Source organism: Branchiostoma belcheri, unplaced genomic scaffold (assembly GCF_001625305.1).
Source record: "Branchiostoma belcheri isolate BF01 breed outbred unplaced genomic scaffold, Haploidv18h27 scaffold161, whole genome shotgun sequence".
Classification (NCBI taxonomy): Eukaryota; Metazoa; Chordata; class Leptocardii; order Amphioxiformes; family Branchiostomatidae; genus Branchiostoma; species Branchiostoma belcheri.
This window is the reverse complement of record NW_017803058.1, coordinates 148515-171118: the sequence shown is the minus strand read 5'-3', so window position 1 is coordinate 171118 and position 22604 is coordinate 148515. Positions and strand designations below refer to the sequence as shown.

The following is a 22604-nucleotide window of genomic DNA, read 5'->3' as shown; positions in this document are numbered from 1 at the left end:
AAACGTTTGTCAGAGTATTATATATTTATAGGCTGCCAGCAGTCTGCAGCAGGATGGATGGATCGCGTTCCCAAATGACGTGGATGGTCTTAGAATTTTCCAATTGCCCCAAAATTGTCCCGAAACGTAATTTGAATTGTCCCAAGCTGAAAATTTAGTGTCATGTGACACTGGGACAATGTTAATTTCGAGCCCTGGGTTAATTCTTTTTCTTTGGCACAGTAACTTGAACACTTTAGTAGTACATGTACTACTATATAAGGGGGTTAAAAACTAGTCCACCATGGAAATTGAGAAACCTTCACAATTGAAGGAATATGGATACACGAGAAATGGTAATAAAAATGAATGTGGGAAACACTCTTAGCCAAAGACTTGTCGAATTTCAGAATGTACTAAATTTGCCTTACATTCTAGGACACTTCCCAGTCAAGTTGTTGAGAGGGTGCAGTTTTCAACCAAACTGAAAGGAGGTCTGAAGTAGTCAGCCCTTTCCCTGTGCCTACTACACATACAAACAGGGAGGGGGAAGGATGTTATGGAACTGTGACGCATTGTTGTGTGAGATAAAGGGATTTGTCGCTTTTCCAAAAGGATTTTGTTGATGTTTTTGTTGTTTGCTGGGCTGGGACCTTTGCTTGTTTGCTCTGGCCCAAGGTGATGACATACCTGCCATTGATATCATGCCATCCATCTACAAATGGCTGTCTCAAATTATGCCAGCCGCCAATAGAAACACTTGGATCTAGAGGGAATGGAAAGATTACCTTGCCACTAGTGTTCAATACATTTGATTTTCGTCAAGTATCAGAGTTATCAGCCAAGAATTGAGGTGTTTCTTATTCTTTCCTAGAAGAGGGCCTGCAAGGGGGGGTAGTGATTACGAATTATGCAAAATTTTTGCCGCCTATTACGAATTACGTTAAAGTTTCAGAGCTGATTAAGACTTTACAATTTGCGGCTAATGTCCAATTATGAATTACGTTGATTTTTGCGGAGGCTGCCTACGAATTACGAAGTCTAAAAAGGCCTGATTACGCCTTACGAAAAAGGGCTTGCAGGCCCTCCTAGAAGTATCAGACTCAGAGAGTGGAACTCGCTGCCACCAAGTACAGTAGGTCAATCACTAGAAAGCTTTAAACAACTCCTGCAGTTAGATGTGTAAAGATTGGGTGTAACAAGTCGTTCGGTGTAATATAGCTAGCTGCCGCTGCGCCGCGTGTCTGCGAAGCCAATGTGTTATGATGAAGGGCAGTTTTACCGGCTATACAGATACAGATATAGATGTCACAGTGTATTTTGAATGGTAGTCTCATAATTGCGCCATCATTCAATATACTAGTACTGTAAAACACTTTATGCTAACGCAGTAACGGTAGCAAAAGGTTGCAGTCTGAGAAAAATGAACATGTTTGCGGAACTATACGTTCTATTAAAAGAAAGTTTGCGAAAACCGTGAATGAAAGTTACCGCCAAAAAAATAATGATTTACAGTATATTCAAATAGCAATGTGGCTTTTACAATCAGATTTTCAGTGGCCTTTACAAGTAGCTTTTCCAAAGGTGTTGGTAAAGCTCATTCATTCCCCTGATGGGGCATTTGCTTTGAACTAGAAGTGGCCTCTGTAAGCACCATCTGTTTTGGATATCCCTCTGATTAGAAAACTGGATGTGAGGATGGAATCCCAAGGGAAAGGCGGTATTGTTGCTTTTTGTGTGGCTAGGTCTGCTAAAGGGGTAAAGGATCCATCAAAGATAGGATTGTGGTGGTAAGAACGTTGATCAACAGGACTGATTGCTTTTCCCCATGAATAGGCTCTAAAATCTATGAATAGATGAGGCCATGCCAATTTGATTAATTGGTTGTTGGATTAATTTTCTCTGGTTTGAAAAAAAAAATTAAAATTCTGGCTCGGAATCAACTCCAAAATGCTCATATTTTAGCACGAGAATATGATAAACTGATATAATTGATGGATATGAGGATCCTATTTGTTAAATCGGAATTATCGGGATTATTATTAAAAGGGGAATAATCTATAATTTGTCAGTCATAAAGATTAACATCATTTGGCAAAGGTATGAAATCAGGGAACTCTAGTTTTCTATTTTTTCCCTTTTCCCTTCATATTTTTTTAGAAAATGTATGAGAACCAACAAATCAAATTGGTGTGGCCTAATCTGGTAATCCATTTTGAATTATAGGTTGAGACAAGCTTGCATTCTTCACTTTTATTTTTTGAATTTGGATAACTCCACTGGTTTCAGTTCTGTTGCGAAAGCCATATGTTCTGAAAGCCCTATGTAACTTTAGGGTAAGTCCATAGCAAGTTGAACCCTTTCCTTAGAATTAAAAAAAAAAAATCAATTTTTCCATGTCAAAAGCTTTTGAAAAATCCCTGTGTAATGAGCATTTGTGATTCGTCCCCAGAGAAGGAAATGGACATTCAGTTTGTTTGTCTTCATGGATTTTCCAGCATGTCATAGTGTCAACAGCCGTGTGGGTCTGATCAAAGAGGAAAGTAAACTTGTCAGGGAATGTGTTTGCTGCCTGTTGTTGTAATTTCGGCGCGGTGCGTATTGTCAGCGAGTTCTTTGACCACAGCAGAATTACAGGAAGTCTGTTTCTGTTCTGCTGGGAGATATTTGCTTAACGCAACATAATATGAAAATTCAGAGTGATTCAAAGTCTCTAAATTCTCTTGCTTACAGTGTATTTCTGTGTATTTTACCTCCATGCTTACAGTAACACAGAATATGTGTGAAAAACGTGATAAAAAAAAAGCTGCCACAAAAACATGCTGATGAAACGTAGATCTAAAATATGACAGGATCAGTTTGAATCATGAAACAATTTCAACTGAAAATTCAGTGATTCAATCCCCTGCCTTCTCTTCTCTTGCACACTGTAACGCGGAAGGAAAATGTATAAAAAACGTGGTGGGCGATGATAGTAGTTGATAAAAACAGCTGCCACAAACAATATACTGATAAAACGAAGATGGACAATATGACAGGATCAATTTGAACCATCTGGTTGTCCTGATATTGATATTAGAGGAGGTCATAGCATGTAGGAAGAGCAGAAAAAGATCAGATAAAAAGTCACTTTTATCTGGTAAAAGTATGAAGTTATGTATGATGCACACATGTAGTTGAACTGTGTTTATTTGGATCCAAACTGCTAGTTGTTGTTGATGACTCTTCCAGTTGTTGTTGTTTATTTTTACATGAGAAACACATTGCAGGAAGCGCCCTTTGTACAAGTGGGAGGAGTCAGTGGTGTTTGGATAAAATATGAGCTGTGAAATCCTTTATCAGGGCAGCTCATTACTCATGAATGGGGATGATCTTGCCCAATTGGCTTGTCAATTGTTCTGTATAGAAGAAGTCCATAAAACAGGTATACTACTGGTAATAAAGGGATTTCCTTGTAGGGAATGCCCTTTGTTTGTGTTTGGGTGTGATTTGGGTCAGGGTGTGTGAGGATAAGGTGTGAAAAGACTTCAGTAAACTTGTTACATGTTCCCCAGGAACTTGTGGCTAGGCAGTGTTGACACTGATATGTTGACTGTTTGTAAAGCTAACCCTGGAAGGGGAAACCAAGCTGGAACTGTAGTACAGGGGGTTTAGAGTATTCTGTAATCATTACAGAACTGGAGTGCATCATGTGATAGATGGGTGAATGAATGCAGCTGATTTGTCACAATATCTTGGAGCCCCCCTGGGATAACCTCCATATTTGGGGACGTATATCACGCTTGTTTTTCCCTCCTGAGACCCACATGGTTAGGACAGTTGGGATAACCCACTTCCACCCCTCAGCAAAAAATGTTAACGGCCAGTTGTCGTGAGGCAGTGAGAGAGGTCCAGATGTGGGTGTGGAGTACTAATGGTGGTTAGGCCCCTTCTACCCCCCCAGCCATGGAGCTACCCCCCTCGGAAGTACGCTTCCTCCTGGAGGCAGAGAAACGGAAGGCGAGGCGGCGTGCCAAGTTGTCCTTTCGGCGTACGTCCACCGACTTTCTGCATGCTTTACTCTACACCAGACCAGAGGCCAAGCGATATATGAGGTTAGAGTTGTCATGGTGGGTAACCCTGTGTAGCTACTGAAGCAGCAAAACAACTGCTGTCTCTTTATTCTGCAATATCTGGTCTTAGTCGGCAATATTTTCTCAGATCTCCCGTCCAGCTTGGTTTGATTTTTCATAAAAATATCGGCACTTCCTGTGGTGTAAAAAAGCGGTTAGGTTCAGACCAAGGCTGCAGCTGTTGCAGTTCTAAAGCAAGTATAAAGGCAGTGCAAATACTTCTCTTTGTGGGACAGACCCTTTCGCCAGGAACAGCTGGCTCTCGAGAGCGCTGTTTCAACACGTTCAAAGCTCCTAGGTTACAGTTTGCCAGTATTTCTTCTATAGTTCGAACTTATAGCAGCAGCCTTCCTTTGGAAGGAGAAGGAATTAAATCTGGCCAGGCAGCATTCTTCCCAGATGCTCTGTTTGCTTATCTGGACATAGTTAGTAGCAGAGGGAAGATCACACCAACTGTCTGCAATACCAATGTATATGTGACCTTAGTTAGCCAAGACACTGCGAGACCGATGTGCTATTTGAGTAGGACAGACCAGTGGACTGGTGGTTAATAAGGACAGACCAGTGGTCAGTGTTTACCTAGAGGATGTTTTATGGAAGAGTACACCCTGTCCCTGTCACTGTTGCCAATTTTAGAGTCAGGGGAAATATGGAGGGATCCTCCTCTCTCCCAATTAGCCCCCAGACTATTAATGATGCGGGGTTTCTTTGATACCGGCATAGCTAAGATGCCAGCTTAGCTGGTGCAATCACGGTTAGTGAGGAGTTTGTGTGAGCGGCGATTAATCCGTGCCTGTCCATTTATAGAGCAGTTTTTTCCTCGCTTGACATGCTGGTGGGGTGACAGTCATTATGGATGATTCCCTTGGTACTAAGGAGTAGGCATAGGCCAGCTTTATAAATTATAGTGTCCCATCAAACTAAAGTTTAGTCCTCTATGTTTAATTGTATGGGATGCAGCCATATCTTTTAATTACAATATTGTAACGCGGCCAAGAGCGATTTTCGTTTGTTGTCGTAATGGGAAAATCGCGGGGACATAAACGGAATGGCTCACAATAGAGACCTAATTTCGGTGTGAAGTTGGCGTGACCTCTTGTCCCCCCATGGGTCCTGTAGAATCACCCATTTGATTTCCAGGTCCAGTGCTTTAATCAGACTACTGGGTATTCTTCCCTTTTACACACTGTACAGACCTGGCTATCTCTGTGGGCAGGGCTTGAAATTCATTTTTGGGATTAGGTGCACTAGTGTACCCAACCTAAAAACTTAGGTGCACAGAAAATTTTTGGGTGCACCATATAAAACAAAACCTAATTACAGATCTAACTGCTTCTCTTCCAAGCTTGAATATGAAATGGGACCTAACTTCAAAATCTTAAACAAGTTACTGATATGATATGATATGATATGAATCTTTATTGCATGTTCTTGCCCAGGTGGGCTAAATGCACAAGAGGATATCCAGTATGTAAAACATGAGTATTTCATACTGGTACACTATATTCTAATGCAAAGTGCTAGGAATCTATACATTACAATAATACTATAAACTTCCTATCATCTACTGTTAGTTGCCCTTTCTTCTCTCTTTTTGAAACATTTGGAAACATAATTACATAGTTTGTCTATTGTATATTCGTTCTTGTATGATATCAAGTGTTTAAACATGTCCTGCTTTGACATTTTCTTACATATCTTGTCTAATTGTAAAGTATCAAATAGCTCTTGGCGTTCATCTTTATATAATGTACAGTCAAGTAGAAAGTGTATCTCGTTTTCAACATATAAATGATTACAGAATTCGCACGTTCTATCTTTCAGAGGGGTACGGCTAATGCGAAGTTTACACATGGCTCTGCGATGTTACTACAACAAAGATTATATAATTTTTCTGACAATTAGATGTCAAGAATATCCTGTATACTTTATATTTTATATGTACAAAAATACCTACAAAAATATTTTGGGTGCACCGGTGCACCTAATCTCCAAGCAGATCTTTTGGTGGGGGTAAGACAGTATCAGTCTGTATCCGGTGGGGAACTGGATACAGACTGGCCAATTTGATACTGTCTTACCCCCACCAAAAGATCTGCTTGGAGATTACGGTGCACCCACAGAAAAACATTGGGTGCACAGCTCCAATTTTGGGTGCACTAAAGGTGCACATGCACCCAGTATTTCCAGCCCTGTACACACTGTACAATGTACAGACCTGGCTATCTCAGTGGGTCAGTTTGATGGAGGACCTGGGTTATCTTGGCCATCTTCAATTTTCTCTCCCTTTGTTGCTGGTAGATAGAAATGGTCCAACTGTAGCTAGCCTTGGTGCCAGGACGTTTTATGTGACTAGACACCATGGCTAGGTCTTGATTACCGAAGCAAGGACATCGGGAGAGAAAAGCTAAATCTTCTGTTTTAGACTTCAGTGATGCCCTTGTCGGGGCATTGGGTAAAATTAGGAATGAACATACCTTTGTTAGGCCACAGTAAGTAATTTTTATGGATGACATCAGCGCGCGCATTGATTTTCGCCTGATTTTGGAACAAAAAAAAAACAAGAAATTTTGTTGCCTTATGACAGTGGTCAATATGCCGAAAATGGGCAAAGATGTCTGTTGCCATGCCGGAAGGTGAATGGCAGATATCTATGAAGGGAGGAGACAAGAAAAGGATCTGATCTAATGTTTTGTTTCTTACTTTGATGCAGTGATATGTGATGCTGGCAGTGTATATGTGATGTTCCCACTGAATCAAAACCATTTGTATACTGATTGAGTAAAAATTTTAAATTGTAGGAACCTTGTTTTTTTCGGCCCGCCTTGTTTTTTTTCGCCCGCTCGCATTAGATTTGGAGTCTGCGGAGGATGTCATCCATAAAATTGACTTGCTGTAGCCTTATCATTTGTACATCTCGTAAAAGCAGGTAGCAACAGGTAAGAAATGCAGTCTTATCAGTAGGATTAAGGTTCGGTCCATCTCTTCAGCCATTAGTGCACATCCAGAGAGGCACATTACTGTATCTGTAGTGAAAAATGTTCCAATAACAATATAGGGATTCATATGGCACCATCACATCAGACAAGACAAAATTGGCCTCTGATTACTGTAAATCACAATTTTTTGGTAGTACTTTTACATTCGCGGTTTTTCGGGGTCACTTCTGTACCGTGATACCGTGGTACATTGAAGAACTAGGAAGAAAAGGACTTTCCCTAACCGTTGGGGCCAAAATATGTCTTTCATTCAATTGAGCATTTTGTAGTTAATTTAGAATAAATTTTTTTTTTTTTTGCAAATCAGAAAAAAATGGACGGCGAATCTGAGAAGCAACAAATTAAATTGGTGTGGCCTAACGAAAAAAATAATCCTCAAACCGATGTAGAGCCCTGGGTGAAGGGGTGTGATTGTCGTGAGCTCCTTGATCTTGAACTCAGACATGGCTGGAAGTGAAGTCATTAGGCCACACCAATTTAATTTCTTGGTTAACAGATTTTTCTAGAAAAATAGTGGAGCGGGCAGGCGAAAAAAATAAAAATAAAAACAGGCCTAGGCATCCTGGCCCAAAATGGTACGATAGGAGCCATGAAGTCAACACACCAGGCTGGTTCAAAATTTAAACAATGAATTTTGAACTTTTAATGATAGCACTGCATTGAAAGATGGAATAACTGTAACAACTAGGAAGAAAAGGACTTTCCTCAACTATTGGGGGTAAAATATGAGCATTTTTGAGTGATTCAGAACCTAAATTTTTTTTTTTGTAATCAGACAAAAATGGACAGGGTGAATACGAGAAACAACAAATTAAATTGGTGTGGCCTAAGCGGGGTAACAAGGGTGAATATAGGGGCAGGTAAAATGTGTGGCCTGTAGGGCCCCTTGTGTTAGAACTGAATGCTTTCCCTCCATGTGACAAATTACACCAGCACCCAACACAAGTCCTGTAGTCTTGCTCAGGTCAGGCTAATTTCACGCTCACACATTGGGGGCCCACAAATGTCAAAGGGCCATTGTTCTGTATTGTTAGTGTGGGGTATTGTTGCTGTACAATTACCATAAGGTTAATTTGCTTTTGGGGGAGGGATTTTTGAAAAGCTCTGTTACAGGAATTAGAGTATGTGACCTGCATAATTTAGTAGGAGATTATATGACTGAATGGCACATGCAATGGATGTATCTTATTGTTTGTTCCTGTAAATATTTGTAATTATACAGCTGTGGGCGTAAAATGTTATTCTTTTCATTACTTATCTTCAGTTCATTGTATATTGATGACTAAGATAGGTTTTATACAAAGACACTATGAATATATATATTTTAATTGACATGCAAATGACAAGAACCTGTAGAAGTATATACTGTAGAAAACTGTATAAAAGTTAAAAGTAGAACACTGTGTTTTCCGTATTGTAGAAGGGAACCCATGTACAATGCTACATTCTACATTTGTGACTCCTGAGGTATTTTCTACAAAAGTTATCTCTGTCAGTCTTCGACAGATATAGATTTAGAAATGAGACAGTAATAGAATCCCCCACCCTGTCATATATATTGTTGCACGTCTCGTAAAATGGTCAAAGGCACCAACCAATATTATGATTTTATGCTCGATCGGTGTCTTCCCAGTACCTGTATTCTTCTGCAAGGGTACTTAGGCCACAGCAAGTTATTTTTATGGATGACATCAGCACGTGCATTAATTTTCGCCCGATTTCGAAAAAAAAAATTTTTGTTGCCTTCTGACAGTGGTCAGTCGCAATGCCGAAAATGGGCAAAGATGCCAAAAGGTGAATGGCAGATAACTATGAAGAGAGGAGCCAAGAAAAGGCTCTGATTTCTGATGTTTTGTTTTTACTTTGATGCAGTGATATGTGATGTTGGTTGTGTATATGTGATGTTCCCACTGAAAACCATTTGTACAATGTGGGAACCTTGTTTTTGTTGGCCCGCGTTGTTGTTTTTTTTGCTCGCTCGCATTAGTTTTGGAGTCTGCGGAGGATGTCATCCAGAAAATTTACTTGTTGCGGCCTTACTGACATTGACCAGTAAAGTAGTAAAGCTTTAGCACTATTGGAAGGGACAAGTTCACTGATCCTGATGTATGTGTTAGTGACAGGGAGGATACATCCATACATCCAGTATGGTCAGTGTCATAGACTCATGCCCTTCATGCTTGGAGGGTCTGTTTCAAGAACTCACAATTCACTTTATGTTCAGGGTACTAAAAGTTAATGTAGTAAAATGAAGGTGTTTACAGAACTATATGTTCGCTGTGGCGGCAGGTGCAGGAAAAAGAAAGTTGGCAAATTATTTGTTCTCGGTAAGGCCACACCAATTCAATGCAGTGGTATCATTAAAAGTTCAAAATTCATTGTTTAAATTTTGAACCAGCCTGGTGTGTTGACTTCATGGCTCCTATCGTACCATTTTGGGCCATAATAGGATGCCTAGGCCTGTTTTATTTTTTTCATTTTTTTGGCCCGCCTGCTCCGTTATTTTTGTAGAAATATCTGTTAACCAATCTGTTAACCAAGAAATTAAATTGGTTTGGCCTAAGGGTGTTAAAATATGGTCCGTGTCAACCTACCCTGTATTTTTCTGACTAAACTTAGTCTAGGGGTATGGTCATTTATTTATGCCAAGCATAAGAAACTAGAAATGCAAATTACCAAACTGTATTTGAAAACAAAAAGGCACAAGTAAAAACAGCAAGCATCAAAATTGGTACAGTTTCAATATACATGTACATGTACTATGAATATAATTTCTTGGCGGGTGTGATATATCAATTGCCAGTAGATAGGTAACTATACCACACAGATGGAAATTCTAAGTCTGAAAGTGTAACCAATATCCAGTCTGGAAATTGAAATTGAATCCCAAGTTTCATCTGCTTTCATGGATTGACTTGATGCAAGATTTAGTTGACCCCAAGCTAGTAGTGATGAAGAAATTGGAAATGCATGGCTTGTTGATGATAAAATACCCGAGCGAGTGAAGCGTGGGTAGACTTGAGTAAAAGTTCCCACCTACAAGCTGACATAAAATCTTTACTTGGCACCCTGCCATCTTCATCTGACTTTGTGTGATGTTGATGCCTTTTTGTGATGGTAAGGATAATGTATAATATCTCAACTGCTAGAGGGTCTTTTCAAGGTGATTGTTACGTCTGGGAGTTGATGGTGATATTTTGAGGAGGGGAGGTGTGACTGAAGGTCGTTTGAAGGTGACAGGAGGGGGAGGGGCATGCTCGTGATAAGTGCCTTCCCAGGTGGTCCTGGGATGTCAATGACCTGGCCAGAGGAGGGTGACGCATGGCACACACACTACCACAGTCCAGTTCCAGTTGTTGTTCTAGGTAAGAAAAGTAGCCCAGGTTTTTCACGGTTTTGGATCCTCTGCAACTGTGGAGGTTTCTACATGTGTATAACTCTCACCTCAAGCACTGATGGACTAAAGAGGTCTGTAAGAGATACCACAGGACCTGATGTGTTGATGATCATGAGGTGACTTGATGACCACTCCTGGAGGTTGGATGAGATGGTTTGAAGTCAGCCCTGCCCCACCACCAGAGAGGATATCATCTTTCAATGCTCCCTGGGTCCTGGCACAAGTAGGACAAAGAGGGTTGTGCTTGACAGCACTGTTGTTCCTGTGCAACACAACTCAACAGGCCACTCCAGTCTCCTCTTGTCACGACTAGAAACAAGTTTGTTCCTGTCTGCACGCTTTTACCCCCGGCCGCACAAAAACGCTGAAGTACGATGTTGTAAAGGCAATGAATGGATGACGGCGTGGTGAGGAATCGATAGCGGGCAGTTATCCAATGTCCGAAGCATCGCCTGCATCACCACAGTTTGGTCAGCACCTGTGAGCTAGACTGAAGGAAAGAGAAAGGAAGAACCATGTACCTGTGTATGCTAAACTCCTACCCAGACCAGGAAAAGCAGTGTTTCCTTGGTAAGTTGTCAGTGTCACACACAGGGAGCTTGTTACCAGGCAACTTGTTGGGATAATTTTATTACTTTTTGAGGGGAAAGAAAGCAAGAATTATGTACCTGTGTATGTTAAACTCCTATCCTGACCAGGAAAAGCAGTGTTTTCTCGGTGAGTTGTCACACACGGGGAACAGTCACCAGGCAACTTGTTGGGATAATTTTGTTACTTTTTGAGGGGAAAGAAAGCAAGAATCATGTACCTGTATGCTAAACTCTTCCCCAGACCAGGAAAAGCAGTGTTTTCTCGGTAAGTTGTCAGTGTCACACACGGAGAGCAGTCACCAGACAACTTGTCGGGATAATTTTGTTACTTTTTGAGGGGAAAGAAAGCAAGAATCATGTACCTGTGTGTACTAAATTCTATCCAAACCAGAAAAAGCAGTGTAAGTGCTCACACACAGAGCAGTCACCAGGCAACTTGTCGGGATAATTTTGTTACTTTTCGCCATGATGACCTATTTTTTCACAGAGCTGTTTACTCACGGATTTTCCCTGTGTTCCCAAAACAAGCCAGGACTGTACTGTTAGGAGATTATATGGGTGGTGGCCGGGGGATTTTGGACCACAGAACCACCAGATCCCACCTGCTAAGATACAATAATAAACTTGGAAAGTCATGTGATGTTTTCAGTGCATCCATGGATTTTAGCTTCTGCAAACATAGTGTGGTATATCACTATATGTATTATGATGGTCAGAAGTTTAACCATATCTTTGTAGCATCTCAATATTATATGGAAAAAAACATTGACAGGTCCAACCGTCCAATAGTAACTTTATCTTAGCAGGTTTGTGTTCCGAAATGCATTGGTCTACTGTACGGATAGATATGCGAAACTTCAGCCTGATGAATTAGTTGTCAACAGACTTGGCATTGGTAGCAAATATTATTGAAAGGTCCAAATTTGATTCAGTGTTCTGTTGCATTTAGTATGATAGGTATAGATGTTATGTAAATGACTCAGACTTCGCTATTTTGAGCAAGTTACTAGGGCCATTTTGCATACTTAGTGCTGTGTACCGGTTCACTGGACTTGGATCCGGACTTGTAAGAATGTTTAGGTTCAAGTCCAAAAAAACCTAAAGCCTTCCGTGGATTGCAAAATCTTTGCTGCAAAATGATGAAAACATTGCCATCGGGCATCGTCAAGTGTTGGCCTCCATGTTATGTGGCCAAAGTTTCACCCAGACAACATTGCAAGGTTGTCAACATACAATTTTGTATATGCCATGGGTTTAGGTCCAGAACTTTTCTTCCCAAACCACCTGAAACCACCTTTCAAAATCTGTGCCGCAAAATGATGAAAACATTGCCATCGGGCATTGTCAAGTGTCAGCCTCCATGTTATGTGGCCAAACTTTCACCCAGACAACATTGCAAGGTTGCCAACATGCAATTTTGTATATGCCATGGGTTTAGGACTGGACTTACAAGTCCAGAACTGAATCTAAACCTGTGGACTTGAATCCAGACCTGAACCTAAATGTGGGTTTAGGTATGCAGCACTATGTTTGGGTGTGTGTGTAACCTGTTTCTATCTGAAGTTGTAACAGTAGTTACTTTCCATATGCTGAACCCCTACCCATGTAGACCCTGATTTGTAACTCTCTTCATATCTGGAATCCTTCCAGCCAGACAGTAGGTGACACTGGATAGCTGGGACACTTAATTTTTGCCAGCTTTGCGGGCGCTCACTGGTACACACGGACGTGTTTGAACCAGCGTAATTGTCATGTCCATGGTAACATAGGATGATTGGTACACGATAGAGTTTCACCTTGTCAAATTTGGACGCAAACCTTCCCTGGGAGGATTTTCAAATTTACAGACTTGGGTAGATTGGGGCTTTGAGGTTGGAGAATTGATGGAGTATCTTAACAGTCCTTGTCATCGATTCACCTGGAACAAGAAGTGGGGGAAAGGTAGGATGTGTGCTGACTTGATGAGGTCTCTGTGTGTTTCAGTGATGATCAAATGACGAGTGAGGACATGACTAGAATATGATTTTTTCATACAACATTCAGTGCAGTTTTTAGGGCTGGCAACCCCGATAAAGCCAATATTCTAGTCATTTATCTACATACAGAGTTGAAACCAAACCATCCTGATGTACATTGACCCTCATGGACAAAAAATATCCTAAATTCTGACAGAAAGATTTTCACGAAGATTGCCTTATTCAGAATATTTCCAGTTTTGCTGCCCTGAAATCGCATTGGATGCCTTTAATCTACAGTACCCATTTTTTAGGTGAATGTTAGTATCTTGTGATGTTTCTCATATTATCATATATGATATAAACATCCTGTCATTGGCACAAACATGGTGTGTTATGTCATAGGGATAATCTTCATATTTTGCCTTTAATGTTTATATTTTGGTTTTGAAACACGACGTGTTGGCATTGCGCCATTGCCCTCAACAGTGTTGGCATACAGATTGGATATTAGAGATCTGGGTTTGGCCCTTGGGTTTGTGTGTTGAACACTTTTATACATGGAGGCTATGTCTAACAGAATAGACATTAAAGTTTGTAATATCCTTGTTTCTTGCAAAAGTTACATTATGTAAGCAAATTTGGGTGTCCAGTGTTGGAAAAATACAGCCTACATTATGAAACTGCACTGAAGTTTCCAAAAGTTATAGAAATGATATAATGAATTGGTATACCTAGGATGTGATAAATTGTTATACTTGCGCCAAAACTGAAAAAAAGAAGTTACTTGGTATTCTACGATTGATATACATTGTACTTGTACGTTTTTCCAGACAACTTACAAACATATGGTCTGGCTCTTTTTGACACTGTTTCAAAAGGCCAAACTGTAAAATTGGCATAGCCTAAACACTGCTGCGAAAGGAGGAAATACGGTCGGATTGCTTAGAAAGGTGTGACACAGAAATGATAGGGTTTTGGGTGCTAAGGATAATCATTTGGACAGGTCCATGGGATTTTTTCACATTCTTTGTCTGGAGTGACCTCTGATTATTGTAGGTCATCCTTGGTGGGATAATCTCTCTGCAGATTGTCTACTCAGCTTCTTATTCTTCCCATCTTAGGCCATACTAATTTAATTTCTTGGTTAACGGATTCGTCCGCTTCAATTTTTTTCTGATGTGCAAAAAAAATTAAAAAATTCAGAATCAACTCCAAAATGCTCTTATTTTGCCCTGAACAGTTGAAAACAGTCCTTTTCTTCCTAGTTGTTACAGGTATTCCATCTTTCAATGCAGTGATATCATGAAAAGTTCAAAATTCAATGTTAAAATTTTGAACCAGCCTGGTGTGTTGACTTCATGGCTCCTATCGTACCATTTTGCGCCATAATAGGATGCATAGGCCTGTTTTTATTTTTATTTATTTTTTCGCCCGCTTGCTGCATGCTGCATTATTTTTCTAGAAAAATCCGTTAACCAAGAAATTAAATTGGTGTGGCCATACCATGAACTAATGATTCGCTGACTTTCTTTTTGCTGCACCTGCCGCCACCGCGAACGTATAGTTCCGAGAACATGTCCTTTTTTTCTCAGGCCACACACTTTTGCTACAGCGAAAATGAACCAATTTACAGTATATTGCTTCAAACATGCTCCAACCACTCACTGCTTATTCAGATTCCGTACACATGGTATGGTGGGTTCTCAAAGTTCCTTGGGAGTTGAAAAGTTCACTGTGCTCTGAAAGAAAAACTCTCAACTTGTTAGCTGGGTGGAGAACAGGCTCTTCGGGGATCGGTTTTCAATTAAGAAGATGTAACTCAATATTCCATGGCTTGTTATTCTCTGTCTTGAACATGACTAGAAGGCAGAGTCCTTTGTTTGCACATTCCTGAAAAGTTGGTGCAGCTCCAAGAAAGACATTAAAGTAATAATTTTTAGTCATGACTGAAGGAACCAAAAGAAGATAAGCATTTCCTGTGATATGGGAGGGGGGCATTCTTTCCTGACTCTGCTATTTCATATTTGCATAGAACCATCATTTTAGACAACTCTTGTTATACTTAAGGCAGGGCTCGAAATACTGGGTGCATGTGCACCTTAGTCAAGTTAGTGCACCCAAATTTGGAGCTGTGCACCCAATTTTTTTCTGTAGGTGCACTAGTGCACCCAAATATTTTTGTGGGTAGTTTTGTACATATCAATGTATAATAGTATACAAGATATTCTTGTCATCTAAGTGTCAGTTGTTGTAGTACTTGTCTAAGATTTCAAAATAGTTCCTATTTCAGATCCAAGCTCAGAAGAGAAGCAGTAAGATCTGTAATTAGGTTTTGTTTTACATGGTGCACCCCAAAATTTTTTTGTGCACCTAATTTTTTAGGTTGGGTGCACCAGTGCACCTATTCCCAAAAATGAATTTCGAGCCCTGCTGCTTAAAGGCAAGTGAAATTATATGTTAGCTAATATTATTTTTCATTATCATTGATACCAGATGGTCTTTCCTTCTTCACAAGCTAGTGTTCTGACATATTTTCCATAAGTCATCAGACTCCCAGTTTTGCTGATAATTGATTCCACAGCTCTCGCCTGTGGGAAATAGCGCTCTTATCTTTGCCAATTTCATTTTAGGAAACAACTGTAGGCAAGAGGAAATGAAGTCACTGTCTCCTATGGGAAAAAATCAGTCTCTGGGCTTGTATATAAGATTATTTTTTGATTGGACATCCAGATATATGCATACGATAACCAATAAACCTTACCATATGCAATATAAATTAAACTTGGTGAGGAAGTTATAGTCCCAGTTATATCCTTGTCAAAATGAGGTTGTGATCTAGGATGTTCTTTGTTTTGTATTGGTCTTTGGAGTGCTTACAAAATACTAGGACATATTTTTGTGCTCAATGAGAGGTTTCAGATTTGCCCAGAGCACTTAAGGCCACACCAATTTAATTTGTTGTTTCTCAGATTTTTTCAGAAAAAATATGAAGCAACAGGGCGAAAACTTAAAACAACTAGGAAGAAAAGGACTTTCTTCAACCGTTGGAGCCAAAACATCTCTTTCATTAAGCATTTTGCAGTTGATTCAGAACCTAAAATCTTTTTTTTTCTGCAAATCAGAAAAAAATGGACAGGGCGAAGCCGTGAAACAACGAATTAAATTGATGTGGCCTTACCTTTACTTGGTTTTATTTTGGTATGGAAAGGAAGAAACAGGACAGTCTTTATGTTAGCTACAATCTTAGGTTTTGCTGGAAAAAGTGCAGGATTTGTTGAAATCATTGAGTCATGGTTGAAATGCTTTTGTGGAAAACACAGTACAGACTGCTATTGTCAGCTTGTTGTTTCACATTTGCAGGCAATTTCTAGAAACAAATTAGGAAGGTGATTTAGTCCCAGAACGTTTTCCAGTTCTTTAATACCTGCCTGCGGTGTCTAATGGGCATGTTAACCTTTTAACCAACCTGTAAGTGTGAAAAAATGAGATAATTGCCCCTCAACGCGGGAGCTTCAGTTCACCAGAGGTGGAAATGAGAAGGTAGTGTTATCTGATGGTTTTAAGAGGGCCTGCATGCCCTTTTTCATAAGGCGTAATCAGGTCTTTTTAGTCTTCATAATCCGTAGGCAGCCAGCCAAAATCATTGTAATTCGTAATCAGTACATAACGCGTATTGTTCTTAATCAGCTGCAGGGATCTCCCCAGAAATTTAGGACAGAATGGAGGAGGGTGTGAAATATCGGTAAATTTGACCAAAGAACCCTGGAAAAGGGTGTAAAAACACTAGTTTTGAAAATTAACAGGGTGGAGCTGAGATAAGGACTGGGTAGAGGAGCTCCACTGCTCCATTGTTTAGGGAGGTCCCTGAGCTCTGAGAAGTTAAAGTAATTTGTAATCGGTGGCGAAAATTTTGCGTAATTCGTAATCACTACCCCCCATGCAGACCCTCTTTTCACCTGTGGCTCTTGGTGAGGGTTGGTGCAGGAAGGAAGGAAGGATACCATGGCAGGTAGAGATGAGTTAGAGGTTAAACACCTGTGCTATAATGTACATACAGGCTTGTCTGAGTGGAAGTTGATTGTCTGCAGTACTGAAGACGATTTGCAAACAAGTCAGACTGGCGTGTCTGAAGAGGCCAAGTCAAGTGTTCAGGCAATCAGGACTGACTGAAACATGAATGTTGCAAGCTTGAACACCTTCAGGCACTCGTAAATCTCTCAAGAAAGCCTGGTAGGCTGGCTCAACTTTAAAGGCATCCAATGCAATTTCATGGCAGCAACCCCCAGAAATCTGATTTGAATTGACATTTACCGCCATTTTTTTTAGCACATTTTCGTCATCATTTCAATACGGAGCCGGGCACCCAGGCTACCGAAGTTCCATGACTCAAGAACTTAGTACATACATACAATGCCGATTCATAAATTCTGCAAAAAGCCAGCATTTGCTGGCTTGTCGTATATGTCGCTAAGTACTGCCGCAAATTCACAATACCAGCTTTGTATTCCTGTGGTTTAGAAGCATTTTTATTTTGGCCAGAATTTTTTTTATTCGCCTGTGCGCACTAGTTTGGGGGTCTTGAGAGGATGTCATCATAGAATTAAGGTGGAGTGGCCTTACTACATTTTAAAATTTTTGAAAATCCAGGTTTGCAGCATTGGAAGACTTGAAAAGCTGTATCCGGTGCTATAAAACTTGAAGCATTCTTTGTTTTATCGCCTTTATCTGAAGTCAGATCTGAAGTTATTGATGGCTTTCCTACATAGTTTTACTAACTGGCGTTCCTGACACAACCTATTACATACACATGGTGCTCATACAAATTGACTTTGAGGTGTGTTTTACTACTGCAAATACATGTGGGACAGTTCTCCCGTATTCCTCCTGCCAGGTTTTGCTGTTATCCCTAAAGCCCTTGGCTGTTGTAGTATCTATGCTACAAAACTTGAAGCATTATTTGTTTTATTGTCTTTATCTGAAGTCAGATCTGAAGTTATTGATGGCTTTGCTACATAGTTTTGCAAACTGGCGTTCCTGACACAACCTGTTACATACTCATGGTGCTCATACAAATTGACTTTGATATTTTGTGTTTTACTGCAAATACATGTGGGACAGTTCTGTATTCTTCCTGACAGGTTTTTCTGTTATCCCTAAAGCCCTTGGCTGTTGCAGTATCAGTGCTACAAAACCTGAAGCATTCTTTGTTTTAACGTCTTTATCTGAAGTCAGATCTGAAGTTATTGATTTGCTGTAGTTTTGCAAAGCGTTCCTGACACAACCTGTTCCATACACATGGTGCTCATACAAATTGACTTTGATGTGTGTTTTACTACTGCAAATGCATGTGGGACTGTTACAGGGTATCCCTAAAGCCCTTGGCTGTTTAGTGTTACAGATGTGTACAGACAGTGTCCAGGCTGTCTGCAGACCTGATCTCTTGATTGAAAAGCCACCTGTGAAGTCAAGAGCCATGGAGGTGTGATGAAAGGTCACTGACCTTTCTCTTCCTCTTCCTGCTAGGCTGACTGGAGAAGAGTAGAGTCACTAAAATTTCTTGAAAAATGGTTGAGGTTTTTAGAGGTTTATGCAAATTTCAAGTGTGAATTTTGCAGGGGTCTCCCCATAAATTCTGAGAGGAGAGGTGTTCCCTAATCGGTTGATAAAAATCAGTGAATTTTCATGTAAATACTAAGAAAAAACCCTAAATTTGAACATTTTGGGAGAGTTTCTAGGATTTTTGGGAAAGGGGGAGCACCCTTCCTCCATTGCTTGGGAAGAGCCCTGATATTGCATGGTATATGATGTAGTGTTGGTAAATATGACAGATATTATAAAATGTACAGAATGTTCGTCTCAAGCACATATGGGCCTAGGAAATAATGTGTGACAAAAGAGGGGCTTATTATTCATCAATACTCTTGAAGGTAGAATATTTAGTATAATTTTTAAATAAAGCAAACAGTGGTATACATGTAGGTATTTGTTCTTTGTTCTCTGTGGATGGCAAAGGTGTGGTTCTTTGCAAAGTCTGATGTTTATAACTTTGATCTGTAATACTTGGAGAAGCTAGACTTTTTTCTTTTGCCTTTAGTCTATCATATTGTAGAAATGGACTCTTGAATTGGCATGCAGGTAAACCGATTGATCAAGAAAGATATTCCAGTTCAGATACTATCTTGTTTACTTTCAAGATCGATTCCTAATCCTAGTCATGAAAGAGGTCTCCTCTACTCTTTCCTCTTTGTCTCAGCCTTGTAGAGTGGTCTTCAAAGGGATTTGTACCTCCCTGCTGACCAGTACACCAGGGTCAGGTACCTGGGGAGCTTGTTAGTTACCAAGGTGTGGTGCCAGCAGCTCTGTGTTTGATGATTGCAGCAGCCTCACAAGTCTGTCTACTGCCCCTGGGTGATAACCTGCATGGCAAGATTAGGTCACACCAATTTAATTTATTGTTTCTCAGATCTTTTCAGAAAAAATATGAGGCGACAGGACGAAAAAAACAACGAAAAACAAAAAACAGGCCAAGGCACCCCATGATAGCCGGAAATGTTACAATATGAGCCATGAAGTACCAGGATGTTGACTTGATACTGAAACAAAGTTGCATTGTTACATTGTAAAAACTTGTAACAACTAGGAAGAAAAGGATTTTCTTCCACCATTGGGGCCAAAATATGTCTTTCATTGAGCATTTTGCAGTTGATTTAAAGCCTAAATTTTTTTTTTGCAAATCAGAAAAAAATGGGGGTGAATCCGAGAAACAACAAATTAAATTGGTGTGGGCTTACTGTAAATCACTTTGTTTACAGTAGCAAAACTTTGTGTTCTGAGAAAAAATGGATATGCTTGTGGATCTATACGTTCGTGGTGGCTGCAGGTGCAGCAAAAAGAAAGCCGGCAAATTATTTTTTCACAGTAAGGCCACACCAATTTAATTTCTTGGTTAACGGATTCGCCGCTTCATTTTTTTCTGATTTGCAAATAAAAATAAAATCCAGAGTCAACTGGAAAATGCTCATATTTTGCCCTGAACAGTTAAAAACAGACCTTTTCATCATAGTTGTTACAGTTATTCCATCTTTCAATGCAATGGTATCATTAAAAGTTCAAAGTTCATTGTTTAAATTTTGAACCAGCCTGGCGTGTTGACTTCATTGCTCATATCGTACCATTTTGGGCCATAATACGATGCCTAGGCCTGTTTTTATTTTTTTATTTTTTTTCGCCCGCCCGCTCCATTATTTTTCTAGAAAAATCTGTTAACCAAGAAATTAAATTGGTGTGGCCTAATGATAAGTTTGTGGTACAGAAGTGACTGCGAAAACCCAGGAATATAAAAATACAGGGAAAAGGTCATGATTAACAGTACCTTTTACTTCTCCAGGCTGAGGTAACCATTTGATCCCAAACTGGTATAGGTTACAGGGTTAGGCAACAGGGGCTAGAGCTTTTTGACCTTTGGATGTATAGGAAGGTAATGAACTGCTCTCACTCACTATCTGGTTGTTCCCATCTTCTGAGGGTTAGACATGCTGGCACACCTTTTCTGAGGCTTGATGGCAGCCTGTCATTTGCCTCTATCCTGTGGGTTGACATTATCATGTAAGTTAGAACATTGCAGTGGTAGCAGTCTTTGCGTACATTGTCAATCCAGCTCTTCCTTGTTCGACCTTGCTGGTTTTGGCCTTCCACATCCATTACAGTTTCAGTTTATTGGGATGTCCTTTAGTCCCTAAAGCCAAGGGGCTAATCTTTCAAGGCCCCTACACCAATTACATACAGGTACAGACATTTACAATCATATAAAACAACTTGAAAAAGGAATTATTAACTTGGAAAGGTAAAAGTGTTGATTGATGGGTTAGGAATGTTGTTTTCTAGTATCACAGCTAAAATCTGAAGTGCAATTGATAATTTTTTAGATAAGGTAAAAAGGGAGGAACCTGAAGTGAAGGAGAAGACAGCATGTTTATTTGTGTGGGTAACTGGTGCCATATGAGGTGACCGACCCCTGACCTGGGGTCACCAGGGGTCACCAGAAGATAGCCCAGTTTACCTTGGGGACCACCTCTACACTTGGGTGCTGACTGCATCCAAACAACCTGTGGTTGGCAGGCAAATGTTGGGAGAGCATCTGTCAGACCCTGACACCTCAGGAGATATGGTCCATCAACAAGCCTGTGTGAGGAGTATGTGAGGAGGAGAGATAAGATAGCTTGTTGTTTGGTCTTCAGGCATCAACACTTTTGGCTAAATCAGTAAATCTGTACCTGTATCAGTATAGCCGGTATAACTGCCCTGCAGGCACACAGCGCGGCGGCAGCTAGCTACATGTATATTACACCAAACGACCTGTTACTCCCAATCTTTGCATGTATAACTGTAGGAGCTTTCTAGTGATGATACCCCAACTGTACTTGGTGGCAACGAGTTCCACTCTACGATAATTGTCGAAAAGTAAGCGTTTTTAACACCTTAATTCTTGGTTGGTAACTCTGATATTTGAAGGCATGACTGTTTCTTGTTCTTTTCTGAGCTGGTATTAGGTACTAGTATTTGGTACGTCCACCAGTTTATTAGTCACTGTGTACTTGTGTTCCAACTCAAAGAATTATTCTTACCTAGAGCTTTCGACCAGTCACTCTGGTCTTCCTCAGCAGACTGACCCAGTCAGGCTTGTCACATGGCTTCTCTGTAGTGTGACGTCAACACTGGGTCAAAGGTATCTGGTAGACGATGTCGCCCCTGTCGCGGTTGATTTGTATACTTATGGATAATTCTACTGTTGGATTATTTTAATTAGTGTGATTACCTGTCATTAAATGAATGATTAACAGATTATAAAGTTAATTGGGGAGCAGATGTTATTGTTTACTTTTAACCTTATCTGATAAAACAAATTCCATTATGATTCAGATCCAATCATACTTGTTATATAAACAACAACAGCGAATGATGATCTGAATAAATAAACACTGATGTTAAACAAAGTACTGCAGAGTGGAAACAAAGTTGTATCACTATTTTCAGGGAAGTTCAGGATCTATTCAAGACCCAGGAAAAAATGTTTTCCAACTGACCCTAGAAAAACCTGCCGACCCTAGCTTTTTTTGTGTGGATCTCTGCAAGGGACATACATTTTTCGAGCTGATGGACCTTTTCTAGCTCCACGATCTGACACCTGAGTCATGAAATCTTGTACAATCGGTTTTCCAACATTGACATTGAAACTATAAGAAATATATGTGTTCTCGTGCAAGAAATATATGTGTTCTGTGCAACTTAAACTTTGTTAAACTGTCTTGTATAAGTTGGATCACTAGAGATTGCCATCATCATCATAAAAAAAAGATAATCCCTACCTACCAACGGTTCTTTTTCATGACTAAAACAGAAAACACAACATTTTTTTTCCTAGGCCCAATATTGTATTCATAAGTTATGACAATGACAGAAGACTGCAGCAACTTGAGCTCACACCTGGAGGTGTTACGTATCTCAGGCTGTATATCTTACCTGTACCTGTCCAGCTATCTTCTCACATCTTTTCAGCATTATCATTTCAC

General features: G+C 40.1%; 1 protein-coding gene across 4 annotated transcripts in view; it reads left to right on the top strand.

Annotated features, from left to right (window-relative positions):
- LOC109466253 (SLIT-ROBO Rho GTPase-activating protein 1-like) overlaps positions 1 to 22604 on the top strand; it is a 105282-nt gene that overhangs the window by 17476 nt on the left and 65202 nt on the right. For 2 of the 4 annotated variants that reach the window (XM_019763930.1, XM_019763929.1), the window contains exon 1: positions 3853 to 4009. The exons of 1 other annotated variant lie outside the window; for it this stretch is intronic. In XM_019763930.1, the coding sequence (XP_019619489.1) occupies positions 3925 to 4009 (85 nt within the window). In that variant the 5' untranslated portion in view covers positions 3853 to 3924. Of the gene's footprint in view, positions 1 to 3851; positions 4010 to 22604 lie in introns of those variants that run through there. One more of the 4 variants, XM_019763927.1, reaches the window with a different exon arrangement.